General features: G+C 47.3%; 1 protein-coding gene across 1 annotated transcript in view; it reads right to left on the bottom strand.

Annotated features, from left to right (window-relative positions):
- Positions 1–6,178, bottom strand: part of XPO6 (exportin 6) — a 129,417-nt gene extending 123,239 nt beyond the window's left edge. The window contains exon 1 of the mRNA XM_079784684.1: positions 5,563–6,178. Coding sequence (XP_079640810.1) covers positions 5,563–5,565 — 3 coding nt within the window. The 5' untranslated portion in view covers positions 5,566–6,178. The remainder of the gene's footprint in view (positions 1–5,562) is intronic.
- Between the last annotated feature and the right edge of the window lie 15,609 nt (positions 6,179–21,787).

Here is a 21,787-nt window from a genome sequence, read left to right as displayed (position 1 = left end):
TCCATAAATGTTTTCCTTCCTTCACTCTCCCTTCATACCTATCACTTTCTATTATCTCTACTGATATGTATCTATCTCTAAAACTATCTGCAAACAACTTTTACTTGGAAGACCCTTTTTTATCTTGTTCAACTATCACATTCTTCCTAATCCTTCAAGACTCAAATATTCCTCCTGAGAAGCCTCCCCAGACCCCTCTCCTCAGTTACTCTCCCTCAGATCTGCTACCTTTGTACCAATGCATTCTTCTGCAATCACCCTTGTCACAGTCTCATAATTATCAGAATATATCACTCACTGTCCTCACTAAACTGACTCCTAGAGGGCAGGGGCAATGTCAAGTGCCCCTCTATATTATAAAATTTTACCTCTGGGGTAAATGTTTAACATTTAAGAGCACAGGCTCCTGCCCTGGCTGGTGTGGCTCAGTGGATAGAGCGTTGGCCTGCGGGACTGAAGGGTCCTGGGTTCAGTTATGATCAAGGGCACACGCCCACGCTGCAGGCTCAATCCCCAGTAGAGGGCATGCAGGAGGCAGCTGATCCATGATTCTTGCTCATCATTTATGTTTCTATCTCTCCCTCTCCCTTCCTCTCTGAAATCAATAAAAATATATTTATTAAAAAAATAAGAGCACAGGCTCCTGAGCCACATTGCCTGGGCTTGAATCCCAGTTCCACCATATGGTTGCAGTGTGACCTTGAGAAGTTGCCTAACCTCTCTGGGCCTTGAATGTTCTCATCTATAAAATGGGGGGGGGGGGGGGGGGGGGAATAGCCTCTACCTCCTGGCATTGTTTGGAAGAGTAAAAGAGTTAATATATGTAAAATGCCTGGCATATACTAAGCCCTATAAACATCAACTATTATATTATACAGTAACCACAATACCTAGGATTTTAAGCTTGATGCAGGAAGTCAGCAAATTATTTCATGAGCCCACCTGGTGCGGCTCAGAGGTTGAGCGTCAACCTATAAACGAGGAGGTCATGGTTCGATTCCCGTCAGGGCACATGTCTAGGTTGCAGGCTCGGTCCCCTGTGGGGGGGCCTACAGGAGGCAGCGATCAATGATTCTCACTCATCGATATTTCTATCTCTCTCCCTCTCCCTCTCCCTTCCTCTCTGAAATCAATTTTAAAATGTACATTTTTAAATTATTTCATGAATGACTAAACTAAGGCACTAAAATGCTCTGGCCTACTGTGGAAAATGACTTCTCTATACCACTCTGAGCTTTTTGTCTTTACCAAATTTCATCGCTTGAACCATGTCATGTAGTAATTTTTTCAAAAGTTGTTAAAGTCATTTTTTTAAATATCTTTTTATTGATTTCAGAGAGGATGGGAGAGGGAGAGAAATATAGAAACATCAATGATGAGAGATATTCATTGATCGGCTGCCTCCTGCCTGCCCCCTACTGGGAATCAAGCCCGCAACCCGGGCATGTGCCCTTGATTGGAATTGAACCCAGGACCCTTCAGTCCATAGGCTGATGCTCTATCCACTGAGCCAAACCGGCTAGAACAAGTCATTTCTGGATATTTAACCTATTTCCCAGACTACCTCTAATTATGTGACTAACTACAGAACCTCTGAGAGAGAGGAAGAGAGTAAGATAGAAACACCAAGATCTGTTCCCCCATCCTAGAGGAAAAGTTTAAAGGGATTCCCAGCCCAGCCAGTGTGGCTCACTTGGTTGAGAAACGTCCCATGCACCAAGAGGTTGGTTCCCAGTAAGGACACATATCCAGGTTGCAGGCTTGATCCCCAGTAGCGAGTGTGTGGGAGGCAGCCAATCTCAATGTTTCTATCTCTCTCCCTTCCTCTCTCTAAAAAAAAATCAATAAAAACATATTTTTTTAAAATCCTATATAATAAAAGCCTAATATGCAAATTGTCCCCTCAGGCGGTCATTCGACTGGGAGTTCAACGGCTTGCTATGAGGGGGCAGCGTGGAACATGGCGGGCGTCGGCGACGCGGCACTGGCAGCAGGCAGCAATGGAAGCGCTGCTGGCCCCAATGGGCCCCTGATGAGAGTGGGACCATGGCAGGATGAGGGGAGCAGGTGAGCGGGCGGCACCAGGTCAAGGTGGGTGCAAGCGGGAGCCTGATCGCCCTGCCCAATTGCCGCCCGGCTCCCAGGTGTTGAGGGAGCCCGACAGGGGGCCAATCGCCCCTCAGATGACGACCAGCAGGCTCTGATTGCCCTTTCGGGGCAGGGCCCCGGTCTGGGACTGGGAACTGGGGGTGGGTGGCGGCAACCTCCCATGGTGCCGGGACAGGGGGTACGACCTCCCCCCAGCTACCTGGGGGCAGGGGTGACAGGGAGGGAGGTGCAGTGGGAATGCGGGGTGTCTGCCGAGCTCGCTCTCACTCCCCCTGCTACCCTTCCCAGGGCTTGTGTGCCAGGGAAGCCCCCCCTCCCCCCAACTCCCGCTCAGGTGCCAGGAGCTCGCAAGGAGCCCGCCCAGCATCAGCGCAGCCTCTTCCAGGTAAGTGGGGCTGCCACCACCAGGACCACAGGGGCCAGTCGGGAGAGAGCGTGCTGCCCGCCCAGCTTTTGTGCAGCACTGCTGGGCAGCCCAGAGGCCCACACTCCGCCCCGGCCCACTGGCCCACTGCATCCAGCGGCGCTCACCGCATCTCCGCATGGGGACTCGGGCGCCGTGACTCAGGCGGAGGGGGGCGCACAGGGGCCCAGGTGCTGCCCAGGGCCCAGAGGTCAGCTGGGACCTGCCCTTCCACGCAAGACACTCACACTTGGATTGCCAGCCAGGCCTAGGGACTGCACCCATGCACGAATTTCGTGCACCGGGCCTCTAGTAATAGTAATAAAATAAAGTGATTCCCATACTCCCCAGCCCCAATCACAACCTCAAAACCAAAGAAAATACAGCTGGATGACATTCCCGATCACCTTTCCACATGAGGCAGCACATGTACAGCAAAGAGCACAAACTTTGGAGTAGGTCACCCTGGGTCCAAACAGGTACCCTACAGACAGCAGAGCGGGTCTGTTCATCTCCCGCTCTGGTAGTAACGGCAATAACGTAACCTACCAGGGTGGGTGCGGTTAACTGATACTGAATGACTTGAAGAAAAATGAATACATGAAAAATAGCTAGCTTATAGCAGATACTAAATAAATGGTAGTTTTGCCATATACTATTTTCATCTTAATTAGAGTTGAAGTTTTAAAAAGAAATATTACTAAGGCTCAAGCATATGACAACTAATACTCTTAAAAGTTAAAATGTTTAGTCAGTAGAAAATGAACAGGAAAAAGTTCCTGGAATAAATAAAGAGCTGTGATCCCAGGGAAAAGACCCTCCTCCTGTAACACACAAACCAGGCAGCAGCTGCCTTGCATTTTGGGAACAAGATCTGCTTTGCCTAAATCCTTGACCCCTGGGACACCTCAGACGAACTGCTGGTGTGATGCAGAAAGGAAGTAATTAGATGGTCAACCTCACATACACTGTGGCCACCCCCATGTTTTTAAATATGTGACTCAAAACTTACTTCAAGAAAAAAATGTACATGGTAATCATGAATTATGAGTATAGACTGGACTATAAAGTCAACTACTACTTTACTAATTAATTGCTCACAGATGGTCATTTCACAATGCTCTCTTAGTTACCAATTAAAATAAAACCTGAATACAAGGTTGCTTGGCTAGTTTAGTCAATAACCAATGGAATTCTGCCCAGGGGGTCCCAAAGTTCCCTGGGGAGGAATGTGTCTGTCTTGATTCATCTGACATTCCTTAGAGCCTGGCATATAGTGGTTACTTAAAATTCACTGAAAAATCTGTATGCCCATGTAGAGTGTAAAAATCTGTATGCCCATGTTCACAGTAGCCAAAAGGTGGAAATAATCCAGGTGTCCATCAACAGATGAGTGGATAAACAAAATGTAGTATATACACACAATGGAATATTATTCAGGCTTAAAAAGGAAGGAAATTCTGACACATGCTACAACAAGGATGAACTTCAAGGACATTGTGCTAAGTGAAATAAGGCAGTCACCGAAAGACAAATACTGTATGACTTCACTTATATGAGGTACCTAGAGTAGTCAAAGGAGACAGAAAGCAAACTAGTGGTTGCCAGGGGCTGGGGAAGCAGAAAGGGAGTTAGTCAGTTTCAGATTTGCAAGATGAAAGAAGTTCTGGGGATGGATGCACAGCAATGTGAATGTACTTAAAACTACAAAACTGTACACTTAAACTGGTTAAAATGGTAAATTTCATGTTATGTATATTTTAAAGTTTAAAAATAACAAAAAAATTCATTGAAAGAATAAATGAAGGATGGACTACTCAGCACTATTTTCATCACTCACTAAATGTTCTATCTCATACCTCTGGATTGTTCATTAGAGAATTCCAATCTTACATTTCATAGATGAGGAAAGTGGGGCTCAGAGAGCATAACTGATCTGCTCTGTACTACGGATGTCATCTACTATACAGTGCTGCTCAGCATTAATGGGGTATTTTTGTACCTGACTGGCTGTAGGCCCCATGAAGACAAGAGCTATGCCTTAGGTCTTCTTTCTATGCCCAGAACCTGCACACACCACCCGCAGGCTCCTTGAATTTTCTAAAATCCCACTGGTCTGAACATCTGTATCATAGATGTCACCGTATCTCTTTCTCAGCTAAATCACTAACTTGACAGGGAGGCAGCCTTAAGAAGACTTCTGTCACTGGAGGTGATCACGCACAGGCTGGGCCATCACCCACTCCCCAAGGCCTATTACGCGCCCAAGAGCTGGAGCACATACAGGTTCGGACAATTCCACCTTTGAGGGAGCCAAGTCTTCTGCAGGAGGCAGGTAAGGCTCAGAAACAATTACGACGGCGAATGATAAATGCTTAACGAATCTAAGGGAGCACTGAGAATGGATATGGAAAACATCTTCAGCACAGGCTGAGCTGGATCCGGACGGATGGATGGTTTTCCCGGCACCACCCGCGAAAAGGCCAGAGCGCGTCGCAGAAACGGCAGCAGCCCGGGTTTCCAAAGACAGCACCAGTCCTGACTTACCTCTGCACATCACACACCGTTTCCGCACCTACAACCTGCAGGACCCCGACACAGTGCCGCGCTGCATCTAACAGAGGCTATGAAGTCAGACTACCAGGGTTCAACCCGTGTCACTGTCACTTAAGAGTGACCTTGAGCTGGTTCTGTGCCTCAGTATCCCCACTTCAGAAGAGAGCTGGGGTGCTAATTAAATAACACATGTCACTTAGCACGGGGCCTGGCACATAACATACTAAGCCCTCAAAAAAATGATGGCTACTGTCATGATGAGCTACACTCTACGAGAGGCAGACATCAGGGCTGTGCCTGCTGAGCTTTCAGGTCCCCCTCAGTCCGAGAGGCAGCCTGGGGGGATGGGAGCACCGAGCGGGGCTGCACACCCTGCACGCATGTCCCTGCCCAGATCCGCACCCGGGGAGAAGCGATGGCTCAGCAGTCCCGGGTCCGCTCCCACCCCTGAGCCCCCAGCACCCAGGGAGGGAAGGGGCTCGGACCCCACTTACCATGCTGGCCGGGGGAAGGGGCGGCTCAGGTGAGCTGGCTCTCGGGCTCCGGACACGTCCCGTCCGCACAGTTCAGGTCATGATCCCGGCAGACTCGGGAAGTCCCCCACCCGTGCAAAGAGAACCGCTTCCCCACCCGGGCCCCGCGGGGACCCTCTACAAGGAGCGCGGCCCCCCGGCCCGCCTCATCGGGGACACCCCGAACAATTCATCAACACCCACCCGCCCCTCCCCAAGTTAACTGAAGAAGCAGGAAACAGGGCTCGGAGGCCGGCACGGAGGGCGGCAGCGCGGGGCCCCCCGCCCGGGCCCGACCCCCGAGGGGAGGTTCCGGGCCCAGGCAGGGGCTCCCCGGCTCCGCGTTCAGGAGCGGCGGCGGGCCCGGCCCCGCGGCTGAAGGAGCGGAGGCGGAGGGGGCCTCGGCGGCGCAGCCCGCGGCGCCGGCTCAGGGGAGAGGCCCGGGGGCCCGCGCTGTCCTCGCCGCCTCAGCCCACACGGTGGCCACCGCCGCCCTGCAGAGCATCCCGCACGCGTCCACCCCGAGCCGTCCGCTCGCGCGCGCGCGGCCGCCCCGACCAACAGCCCCAACGCGCCGGAAGTGGCGAGCGCCCGGCGTGGCCCCACGGCGCGGCCGCCGGGCTGCGGCGCTGGAACCGGACCAATCCGGAATCGGGCGGGGGGCGGGGCACGCGGGGCGGGGCCGCACCTGACGGCTCCCGCTGGCCCCGCCCCCGCCCCGCCCCGCGTCCGGCGCCATGTTGGTAAAGGGCGTCGCGCCGGCCTTCTTGGTAAAGCGGCGCTTTCTCTTTCGCTTCTGGCTTCTTTCATTCCGCAGGGCTTTAGGGAGCGCCCATCCGGTCCACACGCTTGTGAGCCCTGCTGTGGCCCGGACTCTGCTGTGGGTGCCAGGACGAGTGCAATAAACGGGGCTGCTGTAGCCCCTGCCCTCGGGAGGCGGATAAGCAAAAAGCAAGGGAACAATTGTCAGAAACGAGGAAGGCTTTGAGTAATGCGAACCCGTGGGCTGAGAGGAAATGGAAGAGAGGGGTGGGAAACGCAAACTGAAACCTAAAGAGCAAAGTCGGCAGTGGGAAGCGTGATCAAAGAAGAAGGAATGCAGAGGTCCTGGGCTCTGGGTCCGCAAAGAATGTGATGGGTTCCTGTTCCTACCCTCCAACCCACCTTACTGGTGAAAGTGTTGATTTTAAGAAACGGAAGCAGGAAACAGCCCCTGGCAGCAGAGGTGCTGCTGGCTGTGCCTACTGCGTGGCCTGGAGCAAATCTGCATGACCCAGGGCTTTCAAACTCCAGCGTGGGTCAGAACCGCCTGGGGGGCCCGCTAAAACAGGTTGCCCTCGGAGTCCCACTCCCAGAGTTTCTAATTCAGTAGGCCTGCGAGGGGCCTAATAATTTACATTCCTAACAAGTTCCCAGGTGATGCTAATGCTGCGGGTCCAAGGACCATTTCGGAGAACTGCAGGTCACTGCTGATAATAGCTCATGACCACAGAAAGCTTTCACTTATTCTGTCATCAAATATTTATTGTTGCCCGCTGAGTGACAACAGCTGTTCTGAGGAGTGAGTGCTGAGCAAAACAGATACACTTGGGCCCTTATGGAATAAAGAGACATCATTTTAATAGCGTTATACAATACGTAATCAGTTACAGTTGTAATAGGAGCATGGAAGAAAAATACAATCCACCATGAGAGTTAATAGTCAAGGGGTCTAAGCTAATCTTGAGGGTTGGGATGGGGAGGTGATCAAAAAGTGGCATTTAGCCTGGCTGGCATGGCTCAGTGGTTGAGCGTGGACCTATGAACCAGGAGGTCCTGGTTCAATTCCCAGTTGGGACATATGCCTGGGTTGCGGGCTGGATCCCCAGTGTGGGGTGTGCAGGAGGCAGCAAATCAATGATTCTCTTCATCGTTGATGTTTCTATCTCTCTCTCCCTCTCCCTTCCTCTCTGAAATCAATAAAAATATATTTTAAAAAACAGTGGCATTTAGCTTGGCCAGTGTGCTCAGTGGTTGAGCATTGACCCATGAACCAGAAGGTCGAGGTTTCAGGCTCAAGTCCCCAGTGGGGTCCTGCAGGAGGCAGCCAGTTGATGACTCTCATCACTGATGTTTTGATCACTTTCTCCCTCTCCTTCCTTTCTCTGAAATCAATTTAAAATAGATATATATTTTTAAAGATGAACACTGCTTTAAAAAAAAAAGTGACATTTATTTAAGCTGTGGCCTGAAAGAAATGTTATAGTTTGCTAAGCAAAGAGAGGAGGCATAGAATATTCTAGGCCATAGAAACTCCAAGTACAAGAGACGCCATCTCAGAAGGTAAGCAGATAACTCAGGACTGAGGCCAAGTGACTGGTCCTTCCTTAGCTCAAGTTAGTGGGATGAGCACAGGCTTTTGGATGAGACCATTGGGAATGGAATCCCAGCTCTTAGCACCAGCTGAGGTTTGTTGAGCACATTACTATCAGAAGTTTTGATTTCCTCACTGTGTCATTGGATGAAATAACAGAAACTCAACTCAGACTGAATCAGAGATAAGCGTTTTGCTCCTATAACTCCCATAGCTGAACATGCGGAGGTAGGTCAGCTTCAAGCTAGAGAGGATGAGAGCCCTGGGTCCAGTCCTCTAGGATTTTCTTGGCTCTGCTCTCCTTCATGTCCTCAAGACAGCTGCCAGGAACAGCCAGGGTCACAAACCTTCCCATTCACGTCCAGCAAGAAAGAGCACATTTCCTCATATCCTTTATCATGGCAGCAAGCTTTATCCTGCTGGTCCTAATTGGCCCAGACCTGCTCATCCCAGAACTAGCCACTGTGGAGGAGGATGGAATTGCTGTTGTTGGCTTAAAGAATCATCCCCTGGTCCTAGCCAGTTTGGCTCGGTGGATAGAGCATCGGCCCACGGACTGAAGGGTCCCCAGCCCTGGTAGAGGCATGTGCAGGAAGCAACCAATCTCACATTGATATTTCTCTCTATCTCTCCTCCTTCCATCCACTATCTCTAAAAATCAATGAAAAAATATCCTTGGGTGAGAATTAACAAAAATAAAAATCAATGGAAAAATATCTTTGGGTGAGGATTAACAACAACAACAAAAGAATCATTCCCTGGAGTTTATTTCAATTCCCCAGAGTAAGGTGGATTGGGTGGAGTTATCACATGTCCACCATACTTCCATTGCCAGGCTGGAGCAAAGATTAATTTTTTTGGTGTTAATCCTCACCCGAGGATACTTTTTCCATTGATTTTTTTAGAGACAGTCGAAGGGAGGGGGAGAGACAGAGAGAGAGAGAAACATCTATGTGAGAGAGACACATTGATTGGTTGCCTCCCAAACATGCCCCAACTGGGGCGGGGATCGAACCTGCAACCGAGGTACATGCCTTTGACTGTAATCGAACCCGCAACCCTTCAGTCCAAGGGCCGATGCCCTAACCAGCCAGGGCAAGATTAAATTGAATGTATACAAAACACCTGGCACATAAGTCACACAATAAACCACCACTATTATTAATTTTACTCCAGGGATTTTGTCCAAGTCAACTGAATAACATTGTTATTAATATTAATATCAAGGCTATCTATTCCAAAAAAATATTTAAGACTGCTGTTACTTTTTGTTGGCACTGCAGAAATGGCCCCCCTTCGTCTCCTGCCCATTCTTACTGCTATTGCACAGTCTCACTCATTCAGTTATTTATACAACAAACATTTAATGAGTTGGTATCAATTTTGCGCCACGCTTTTCAAAAACTAAAAGTTCCAAATGAATAAGATTTAGGCAAAGTGTGCACTGCCTCACTCAAGGATACAAATGTATCCTCTCCGGAGAATACATTACTGCACAGTGTAAGAGGTGCTCTAGTAGAGGTGTGTACAAACCTTCTAAGCACAGAAGTGGGGAAGATGCAACTAGCTATGGCAGGGAGAGTAGTTGGAAGGCTGAACAAAGATGGAAGCATTTCTTTTTTCAAAAAATACATATATTTATTGATTTCAGAGAGGAAGAGAAAGGGAGAGAGATAGAAACATCAATGATGAGAGAGAGTTATTGATCGGCTACCTCCTGCATGCACCATGCTGCGGGGGAACCCGCAACCCGGGCCCGAGCCCTGACCGGGAATCAAACCGTGACCTCCTGGTTTATGTCAATGCTCAACCACTGAGCCATGCTGGCCGAGCAAAATGGAAACATTTCAATTGGATCCTGCTAGAAAAATGAAAGTTCACCTGACTGCTGCAGAGTCCCTACTCCTCTTCCCATTCCAAGCTGCCTTCCACTATGTCAAGACTATTTCCAGCCCTAGCTGGTTTGGCTCAGTGGATAGAGCGTCAGCCTATGGACTGAAGGGTCCCAGGTTCGATTCCAGTCCAGGACACATGCCAGGGGTTCCCAGCTCAATCCCCAGTAGGGGGCGTGCAGAAGGCAGTGAATCAATGATTCTCTTTCATCATTGATGTTTCTATCTCTCTCTCCCCTCTCCCTTCCTCTCTGAAATCAATAAAAATATAAATATATATATTTTTTAAAAGACTATTTCCACTGCAAGTGACCAAGTTTTGACTCTAGAGTTAGTACACTACCATAAGGGAAAAAAGGGACTATATTGTCTCATGTAAGAAAACCATCCCAAGGGTTGTGTGGATTTCAGACATGGCTGGATTCAGGATCTGAAATTATGTCACTGAACTCAGTTTCACTCCATTTCTTGGTTCTGCTTCCTTGATTGGGGGTCTTTTAGCCATATGCTGGGACCTAGCATATCCAGGCTTTATCTTTGCCCAGTTTAAAGACTTCTAGAGAAGGCATGCCTCTCCTACAAATATTCCAGGAAAATAATCCCATTGGCTTTGATTGGATCACCCCTGAACCAATCACTGTGGCCATGGGGAGGATGATGCTCTGATTGGCTGCGCCCTAGTCACATGCTCCACTCCCAGCTCCAAAATAGCTCTTTCAATGGCTAAGATCTCACTACATCCCACCACAGTTCTGCAAAGTTATCAGAGCTTGGAAAATTCTCTCATTTTGCAGATGAGGAATTTTGTTGATTTCCAACAGGCATAGGAATAACAGTATCACTCAAAATGGATTTATCTTTCATTAAATCCATTTTGAGTGATACTGTTAATGCTATGCCTGTTGGGAGAACCACCCAGCTATACCCCGTCAAGCTGCAGAAATGTAGGAGATAATATGCCTAAAGAGCTGTTAGGTGATACATTCAATTTAATCTTGCCCTGGCTGGTTAGGAAGAAAAAGTGAGTGTCTGGCACCCCTCCGCAGGTGATGGGAGCTTTCTGTTTAACCGGGCATTTGAGGTCTTTTAAGGTCTTTGAAGTTCTGTTACCAGATTCTCTGGGTTGGGTCTTTGCTTCTTATGTAGCTGTGTGATCTTGAGCACCTCACTTAAATTCTCTGTACCCATTTTCTCATCCATAAAATGGAAGGAATATTAATACCTACCTGGTCAAGTAGATACCTGACCAGTCGGGTTCTATCAGGACACACTAATTAGAATGTAAAGAATTGGCAAGGGGGCTATTCTAAAAGGGCAGTGTGTAAGGAAACCTACAGAGGATCATAGTGTACCCCGGGTCTAGTTAGAGGACACTTGGTATCCGTAGGCCTGCAAGGGCAAGGGGAGGAACAGTTGCTAGACTCTGGCAAGGGAGAGTCGTGTGGGGGCAGCCGCGGGAAGCAGCCAGCCACGGCGACCCTGCAGGGAGTAGCTACATGGGATAAATCCTCTGACCTCACTGTCTTCCCTACAGAGATTCCCATTGGACCAATCCAACTGGGAGTCCGAGAGCAAAGGTGCCGGGTGATGGCATCCATGGAGGCCAACCTCCTGGGCACAGGGCTGGGAAGAGAAGGGGGACCGGGACTCCTGGGTGCAGAGGGAAGAGACCCGGGAGCACCATTACCGTGGGAAAGCACGGGAAGTGTGTGAAACTCTGCCTGGCACATTAGGAGATTTTAAACACATTTTAGCTATTAATTATTCATTGTCATTTCCATCCTAGTTCCAGCCGCCCTTTGGTCTCCTCTTCCTCTGCAAGCCCGCCAAGCCAGACTCCTCGTGGCTCCTGGAAAGCAGCCACGTGTCTCTGAGCCTCTGCTTGTGCTGGTCCATGCGAATGTTCTTTTCTTCGTCGCGTTCCCTTCCTTTCAAATTCCTACTCTTTCCAAAGGCCTAACTCAAATGTACCCGATGGAGTGACCCCATTGTGTGGAACAAATGGCTGTTTAGAAACATCCATTAATCAGAGTAATGGAGAAATTTTGCCTGAAAACTTAATGGTGGCATCCAACAGGAATCACCATGGGTACAGCGTAGTGGGGGAGGGGCCTCCACTGTTCAGCCACGTCTGCTCTGCTGTCGTCCAAGGACAAAGGAGGATGTACGTCCCCCTGCTTGCAGCTGGGCAGGACGATGCTGACCGGGTAGAAGTGACTCATGTCATTTCTGGGCCAGAGCATTTCCTTGCCTGTGCAGTGCCCCCCGGTTCTGCTCTCCCCTGCCACAGTGACCCCTGAGCGGTCATGTTAAGATTGTAGCATCATGAGATGGATTGACTACATGGGGCAGAACCCCTCCCTGACCGCCGCCGCCAGGCCAGACAAGCAATGAGTAAACTTCTGTGTTTTGAGGCACTGAGATTTGGGATGGTGTGTTCCCACAGCATAACTCAGCCTTTTCTGATTGGTACACATGATCACGTGTGCTAGCTGGCCTACGGGATGGGCCCCCACTGAATCAGGTCTGTCTGTATTCACAGCCTTGTGTAGCCCCTGCCCTCGAATCTGGGCTGGCCCCGTGAATTCACCTCTGGCCAATGAGATAGAGCGGAATGGAACACGACTTCCAAAGTTAGATCTTAGAAAGCTTTACTGTGGGAAACCGCCCATTGCCTTCACTAGCAGAGACGTGCGGACAAGGATCCCGGAATGCTGGTGACCCTTGAGCCCTGGCAAAGGTCAGAGCTATGCACCCACTGTTTAGTCGAGACAATGGTAGCTGAAGCAACTTCCCCACCAGACAGTCATGTAAATCCTTACTGATAAGATAGTCTGCCTGTTACTGGAAATTGCCTGCCTAAGGGCTATAGGTGTATCACAAACTGAATAAAAGGATGGCAAGGCCTGAGCCCAACCAGAGTCCTTCCTCTTGAGTTGGGCTCCCGCCTGGTCCCCAAATATTTCCAAATTATTTCTTGTCTCGTCTCTTTCATTTGCGTGTGGCCCCGCTTCCAGAGCCCAAACCCTGAACCACGCAGAACATGGGAATTCACACTTTACCGTTTTTGCCTGGGTTTCTTGGAAATATTCTCTCTGAGGCAAGCCAGCCCCCGTGTAAGGCAGCTGATTACCTGAGGATGCCATGCTGTGAGGAAGTCCTACCTAGCCACATGGAAAGACTCTGTGAAGAAAAAGAGTGTCGCCCAGTCCTGGTGGCTCAGTGATTCCTGGTCAGGGCACATGCCTGGGTTGCGGGCTCGATCCCCAGTAGGGGGTATGCAGAAGGCAGCCGATCAATGGTTCTCTCTCATTATTGATGTTTCTATCTCTCCCTCCTCCTTTCCTCTCTGAAATCAATATATATATATATATATATATATATATATATATATATATATATATATATAATTTTTTTTTTTTAAAGAAAAAGAGTGTTGCCTCACCAGCTTCTGTCTGCCAGTGAGCCCCCTGAGGCGCCAGCCATGTGAGTGAAGAGGCTGTCTTGGAGTTGAGCCAGTCGTGAGTTTGGAAGACTCCAGCCCCAGGACCTCTGTGACTGTGTGACTGCAACCACAGGAGAGACCCCAAGTGAGAACCACCCAGCCATACCCCGTCCAGCTGCAGAAATGTAGGCGATAATATACGTTGTTGTTTTAAGTCATCACGTTTTGGGGTGATGTTAGTACTGTTGTAATGAGCTAGTTAATAGTGGGAAATGAACAAAGGGGAAGCCTCAGACATTACAGGCATGTCCTTTGGGCAGCTTCACCAGGAAGCAGCAACTCTGCACGCCCCAGGGAACCACCGGTCCATCCCCTGCAAAACTCTGGGGGAGGGGCCTGAACAAAGGGAAGATAGACGCATGCCCAGTAAAGCTGGAGTGACCTAGGATAGGTACTTTCCTGTCAATCACACCTGGGAACAGAGGTCATTGGCCAGAATGGGCATGGCCACTACAAGAGAGCAGAAATTGGGGAACACATGATCTCCTACACAAAGGCATTCTCGCTCTTGTTGTGCTTGTGGGGCTCTCTGCCCCTGCTTCCTTGTATTGGCTGCCATGGCCCTCGGCCATGTGGACCCCGCATGCAATGGACTAATGGACGGCGTAGTAAACACAAGCTGAGCCTGCCTGATGCTGGGCTGGACCCGGCTCCAACATGGAAAGGCAACTCTGGACACCGGCTCTGATTCTAGCTCCACTGAAGCGCAGCTACACTTCTCCTATGACTGGACTAAAGGAGATGGGGCTTTGGAAACCCAGGGGTGTGATTCCATGGAAGTAAAGCTTTCTACAATACCTCATCCTCCCGTGGGGGCCTCCGGAAATTCTTATTCCAGCGGTACCCCAAGAACCCCACTCCCACGAGTAACTGGGGGAGATGAGGCCGTCTCTCCTCCATTAACAATTTGTCATTCAGAGAACCCAAGATGGTGGCGTAGGTAAACATCTAAACTGCGGCCGTGCACAACAATTTCAAAACTACAACTAAAAGACAAAACCTCTGTCACCCAGAGCCACGGGAGTGCTGGCTGAGTGGAAGATGTACAACTAGACAGAAAGAGAGAGGAGTGTTCAGGGCTCAAACGCTGAAAAGCTAAGGTACGGGGGCACGCGCGATACGGGCTGGCGGCGGATCCCAGCTGGCGGCGGGTGTTGCTTTCTTCAACCCGAAGGGGAGACGCGCGGGACCCAAACTCCTACGGGGAAAAGCATCCTTGATGCTTCTCTGTCTCTGGACTGTTTGCCATCGGGTCGGAAAGTGAGGGTGGCTTGCTTGCAGAGCTGTGCGGAGGAATAATTGTTTGCTGCGCTGGGGCACGAGACGCGGGGACGTGGTCTGAGACACGGGAAGGCTGGCTGCCAGCCATTGCTGTTTGCCACGCCGTAGTCTAGTGACGCACTGAGACCCCACCCCGCACAACCTACAAACCCACCCAAGCTCCAAGCAGCAGCTTTTGTATATGAATGGATCGCCGCTTAAACTAGCAACCAGTTCAGACAGCTCCAAAATCTCCAAATCCCAAACAGGGAGGAGAGGACTGGAATTCTCCTGTAGCCCCGGCAGGGTGTCCTCAGACAGTAACTGACCTGCACCCCATTGGAGATCCAGAAGCCAGTGTACCTAGTGGTCAGTGTGAGACACAGATTTCAACTCCTCACATCCATAAGTGACACATTCAGGAGGCAGACTCAGAGAGCACCAAAGCCCCACTGAAACAAGTCCTGCATCATAAGCGTGTCTCCAGCACAGCAGTTATAAACACAGTGGGTCCCCATAGCCAATTGGCCTGGAGGACAATTCCTCCCAGTGTACCAACAGCAATCAAGGCTTAACTACACCAAGACTTTGCACTCAGCTCATAAAGGGGTGCACCAAGACCGTCCACCTCAGGTGATTGGGGAGGCTGAGCTACTGGCCCTATAGGTCACCTACCACACAAAGCCGCTCCATCAACACAGGGAAGCAGCCAAAATGCAGAGGCACAGAAATATGTGATATATATTAATAAAAGGGTAATATGCTAATTAGACCGGACATCCTTCTGGACAAAGCCATGGTGGCAGGGGCCTAGGCAGAGGTATTTAGGGGTGATCAGGCCAGCAGGGGGGAGCAGTTAGGGGGCAATCAGGCCAGCAGGCAGAGGCGGTTAGGGGTGATCAGATTGGCAGGCAGAGGTGGTTAGGGGCGATCAGGCAGGCAAGCGGTTAGGAGCCAGCGGTCCCAGATTGTGAGAGGGATGTCCGACTGCCAGTATAGCAGTCAGACATCCCCCAAGGGTAAGGTGACCAGATTTTAACATTGATAAAGCGGGACACCATTGACCGGGGGAGGGGGGGGGTTAATATATTTTATTGATTTTTTTTTACAGAGAGGAAGAGAGAGGAAGAGAGAGTTAGAAACATCGATGAGAGAGAAACATCCATCAGCTGCCTCTTGCACACCCCCTACTGGGGATGTGCCCGCAACCAAGGTACATGCCCTTGACCAGAATCGAACCTGGGACCCTTGAGTCCGCAGGCCGACGCTCTATCCACAGAGCCAAACTGGTTTTGGCCCGGGGGGGGGGGGGCGGGTTCTTGATTAAAAATTTGGTCTATATTGTAATCGCTTTTCGTTTTTTTAATAAAAGGAAATTCACTTCTTAGATCATCGTTGAATTTGCATCCTCTTTTCTTACTCATTATGTTAAAAATCTAAAAATATAATTTAAAATTATATTATAAATTATTATATACATATTGCTTAAAAACACAGTAAGTAGTTACATAATTACATGAACATATTTTATTGTTAGTTTATAAATTAAATTAATGTGATTGTTATAAAGTAACTATATTTTAAAAATTATTTTAATCCTATATTTCTTTCTAAATAATAACAATACTAACTTGTATTATTTTTCCTCTGAATTGGCCGTAACGTAAGTCGTAAGTGTCACTTTCAAGGCCGGCACTAGACTTTTTGCCACCACTATAAAATATAAATAATACGAGTACTGTCTGCTAAATTCAAGAAGATTTATGTATTTATGAAATAAATAAATAAATTACTTACCTAAATTATCTGAATAGCTGATTTGTAATGACATCACTTGTTTAACTAGCTTACTAGCATGCAGTACGATGTGTATCGTCTGAGAGACAGTTACAAAATGTTTTCGTCGTTGCCAATCCCAAAAAATGCCATTGTTCATTAAGTCCTAACAATGGTGGTCGAATTCTAACAACTGATCAACAATGCGAACTTTGATAAGCAGTTCTCGATAATCAGTTCTCAACAATTATTTGTTATTATTAAAGTTTAACATTATAAAATTAACAAAAATAATATAAAACTCATATCCTGGCTAAATAGCCACATGGCCGCCGAAAACCGTATATTCCCTTCCCGTTCTCCCGCTGTTCCCTAGCTTGTCGTGCATTCTTTCCAAAAATCGGGACTTTTTTAAAACGCCGTGGGACGCAGGACAAATTGTTAAAAATCGGGACTGTCCCGCCAAAAGCAGGACGTCTGGTCACCTTACCCAAGGGGTCCTAAATTGGAGAGGGTGCAGGCTGGGCTGAGGGACCCCCCTCCCGTGCACAAGTTTCATGCACCAGGCCTCTATTATACACTGAGTGTCCAGATTATTATGATCTCTGAACACATAATAATCTGGCCACTCAGTATATATATATATTAGAGCCCTGGTGCATGAATTTGTGCATGGGTGGGGTCTGGCCACCCTGGCAAGGGATAGGGGACATGGGCGGTTGGCCGACCTGCCTGCTGGTCGAACTCCTGGTTGAGGGGACAATTTGCATATTAGCCTTTTATTATATAGGATATACACTGAGTGGCCAGATTATTATGTGTTCAGAGATCATAATAATCTGGCCACTCAGTATATACATATATAAAACAATCTGTCATTCAACAGTCCATGATAACAACACTATAGTAAAGGTCTGTCCTTAAGGAAACTAATAAGGAACCGTCACTGCTCCTTTCTTGTATGAAATGATAAAACAGTTGTCCATAACCCCAGTCAACCCCCGCACAACACATGACATGAGACCTAACCCATATATGTTGACTGCGTCCTTAAAAGACAGGAAGTGCCTGTGGCTCACATTATGTGAGACCACCCACCTGCATCCAATACCCAGATCTCCCAGCTTCAGTGAGCCCCATTCACATTAGAAACCCTGCAGCCTGTTAGCTAGTTGCTGAGATGGCCTTCTATTGGAATGGCAAACTTTGGAAGAAATTATGAAATGATCATGTGTATTATTAATAGAAAAAATTGTGGAAACCACAGTGCCTAAATTCTGAACACTGTGTGCAATAGTTATGTTTACTTAAATTAATTACCAAACAACGTCTAAGTTTAGGAAACCCGGTATGTTATTAAACAATAGTTATGCTTTTAATAATAAACAAAAATGGAGAAGATAATAAATGATAACAAATGGATCCCAAAATATGGTGCTAACAAAAAAGAAAATGACCCCTCATAGTGCACAAATGAGCACAAATGGAGTGCAAAATACTTCTATTTTATATGCAGATTAGAAGTAATAAAATAGAAATCTAAAGTACAGGAAATTTAAATGATGTTGTATTATGAAACAGATGACAAAGAAGAAATAAGCCTAGAGCTGTAACAAAAGAAGCTATAAAGACTCATTAAGTGATGTAGCTACAATATAATCCAAGTCTTACATACAGGTGCAAGCCAGGTGTCAGCTGTTTCTTTGTCCTCTAGCTCCTATATGCTGTGGGGTTTATTTGTGTGGTTTTTTTTTTTCAATTTTTTTTTTTATTAAGGTATTATATGTGTACATATCTTACCATTGCCCCCCCCCACCCCCGTTTTTTTTTTTGTTGTTGTTGTTTTTTTGTCCAATATCAACCTGGATACAAAACTCAATGCATCTTTTAAGTTTCCCAAAACAATCCACTCACACCAAAGCAGTGTTTCCAATGGGAGTGCCACTGGCCTTGTGCGAGAGACATCTCACTGTTGTCACAATTCTAGCCACCAGGTCAGCAATGCCCTTTCGTGCTGCCTCACCCCCAGCAGTCACTGTGGCATGTAAAACCAGCTCACATGTTCCCAGTGCTGCTGGGGGCAGTACCACCCTCAAGAGAGAAACTCTGCCTCAGAGCAATAGGGACCCGTCTTTACTGAAGATTTCATAAGGATGCCTCTCACATTCCATAGCAAACAACCTAAAACCTTTATTTGCACTTTCTGCTTTTTTCCAGAATCCTTCATCAGCAGGACTGCGACTACGTCATTTTTTCCTTAGCCCCTCATCTCTCATAATGCCTGACTGTCTAGTTCATCTCACCTTCCTCCAAAATGGCATTCCAAATCTCAAGTTTCTCTCTCTAGCGTTATGCAGAGAGGTGACCCTAGATCAGTGGTTCTCAACCTTTCTAATGCCGCGACCCTTTAATACAGTTCCTCATGTTGTGGTGACCCCCAACCATAAAATTATTTTCGTTGCTACTTCATAACTGTCATTTTGCTACTGTTATGAATCGTAATGTAAATATCTGTGTTTTCCGAGGGTCTTAGGCTCTACAGCAGCGGTTCTCAGCCTGTGGGTCACGACCCATAGGTTGAGAACCACTAGCAGGGTTGCCAAAGAAACCATCAGAAAACACAGATATTTACATTACGATTCATAACAGTAGCAAAATGACAGTTATGAAGTAGCAACAAAAATAATTTTATGGTTGGGGGTCACCACAACATGAGGAACTGTATTAAAGGGTCGCGGCATTAGAAAGGTTGAGAACCACTGCCCTAGATGTTACCCCAAATTTGCATAGCCACATTCATCATGTGTGCTCAGCAAACCAAAGGGCCTTCGTATTCTCAAAACCTACCTTCTCTAGAGGTGGGTTAGCCACCATATCTGGTTACCTGAACTCACCTTGAAATCTCACCCCAAGTGCTATAGCACCTGTGTTTGGTCTGGAGCATTCTGATGAATGAAATTGTCTCCATCTTGTTACACAGGAGTAGTATTGATATTGCAAGGAACATCTATTTTTTTATTTTTTGTCCCTTTTTCTGATAACCCCACACACCATTCTTGGTATCAGTGGTAAGCATGAGACCCAAGACAATATGGTTTCTATTCTTTTCTTTTTAAAAATATTTTTAATTGATTTTTAGAGAGAGAAAGAGAGAGAAGCATTGTTGTGAGATCTTTCAGTGCATGGGACCCTACCCAACCGAGCCACACCGGCCAGGGCTGGTTTTTACTCTTCTACTAACAAAACAAATGCAGAAAAAAAATAATCTTATGCACATCCATTCATAAATATGCATGTGTATCTAGAGAATAAATTCACAAAAGTAGAATTGCTGGGTCAAAGGGTAGATGTCTTTGCGTTTGGGATGGACTGTACCTAATCACCCTCCAAAGGAGATGTGCATTCCTACCAGCTACACAGAGAGTATCTATTTCCACGCAGACTGGCCAATAGGATATATTGTCAAACTTCTGCATTTTTGCCAGTCTGAGAGGTGAAAATTAGTATCTCATCATATCATTTTGTGAACTGACTGTTCATGTCCTTTGCCCTCTTTGATACTGAGGGGTTGGGCTCTTTTGTCTACATTTCTAGGAGTTCTTTATGCAATCCGAAGATAACTTATGTGATATTGACTTACAAACATTTTCCTTAGATCTTTGTTTGTCTTTCAACTTTGCTATGGTTTTACTTTTCCATGAATAAGTTTTTAATGTATTTTTTAGAGCTGAATGGATCGATCTTTTGTGGTTTCTGGATTTTTGAGTCAGACTTAGTAAGGATGTTCCTATGCAAATGTTTGAAGGAATTTTCCTATGTTCTCTTCAAGTACTTTTATAGCTTTCTTTTTTTTTTTTCTTTTAAGAAATGTTTTTTATTGATTTCAGAGAGGAAGGGAGAGGGATAGAGAGATAGAAGCATCAATGATGAGAGAGAATCATGACCGCTGCCTCCTGCACACCCCTTACTGGGGATAGAGCCCATAACTGGGGCATGTGCCCTTATTGGGAATCAAACTGTGACCTCCGGGTTCATGGGTTATAGTCAGCCACTGAGCCACACTGACGGAGCGATAACTTCCTTTTTAAACAGGTAAATCTTTTATCTATTTGGAGTTTATTTTGGTGTACAGTGTGAGGTATAAATCCAAGCCACTGTTTGAGATAGGAGGAGCCAATCCCAAATCAGGCACAAACTAAGACAACTTAGTTCCCAGAAGGAGGCCAGGCCAGTTGCAATGGAACAAAAGCAGTGCCCAGAACTGGCCACGTTTAGGCTCCAGGACAGCTGGAAGCCACACCACGTCACAGCAAGAAGCAGGTTAGACAGCAAGCCCAAGGCTCCGGCCAGCAGAGGGGCACGGGGACAGGAGAAGGGCCTCGAAGCTGCTCCCAAACTCCAGACGGAAAAGGCCTGGCCTCTGGGAAGTCCTTTGGCTCCGGCCTCTGAAGCCTCGTGGTCGTCATTGAACCCTACTAATCTGATGCAGGGAGGCAGCGGGGAGAGAGTCCTTGTCCTCAACAAGTTCTCATTGTAAGGGAGAGTCACAGGACCCACCACAACCCTCGTAAGAGACCAAAGGCAGAATAAAGGTCAAGGAACACCGAGCACTAAATTCTGACCGGGAGGGCTTCCTGTAGGAGGTGATAGCTTTTGAGCTGAGCCTTAGAGAATTGATGAGCTCTTGCCCTGGCCGGTTTGGCTCAGTGTCTCCGGTTTGATTCTGGTCAAGGGCACATACCTTGGTTGTGGGTTTGATCCTCAGCCCCAGCTGGGGTGCCTGTGGGAGGCAACCAATCACTGCGTCTCTCTCACATCGATGTTTCTCTCTCTCTCCCTCTCCCTTCCACTCTTGCTAAAAAAATCAATGGAAAAAAATATCCTCAGGTGAGGATTAACAAAAACAAGAAAAAAATAATTGGTGAGCTCTTAACAGATGGAGATTTTTTTTTTATCGAAATAGCATTAATTATGTAGCTCATTGTTATGCCATTGACTTTTCTTTCAAGAACAAGTCTGCCATTCCATGAGTTCAGTCTTCTTTTTCATCATTCAGCAGTGTTTTAAATTCTCCTTCATATAGTTTTAATGCATTTATATTTTTTAATGCATTTCTTATTAAGTCTATTCTTAGGTCCTTTACCTTTGTGTTGCTATTGCAAATGGGATCACTTCTCCATTATACCTTCTAAGTGGTTGTTGTTGGTATAAATAGGGAAGCCATTGATCTCCTTAGTTTAATTTTGGACCCAGAGAGCTGATTGAATGTTTATATTGTTGTTGTTTTTTCAACAGATTCACTTGGATTTTCCAGATATAAAACTGTATCATCTGCAAATCAGGTTAATTTTACCTCCCTTTTTCCATTTCCTAAGGATGACTGAAAATCGAGGAGGACATTCCCCCTGATTTCAAGCCTTG

Source organism: Cnephaeus nilssonii (assembly GCF_951640355.1).
Source record: "Cnephaeus nilssonii genome assembly, chromosome: 2".
Taxonomy (NCBI): domain Eukaryota; kingdom Metazoa; phylum Chordata; class Mammalia; order Chiroptera; family Vespertilionidae; genus Cnephaeus; species Cnephaeus nilssonii.
This window is presented reverse-complemented; position numbering and strand designations above follow the sequence as displayed.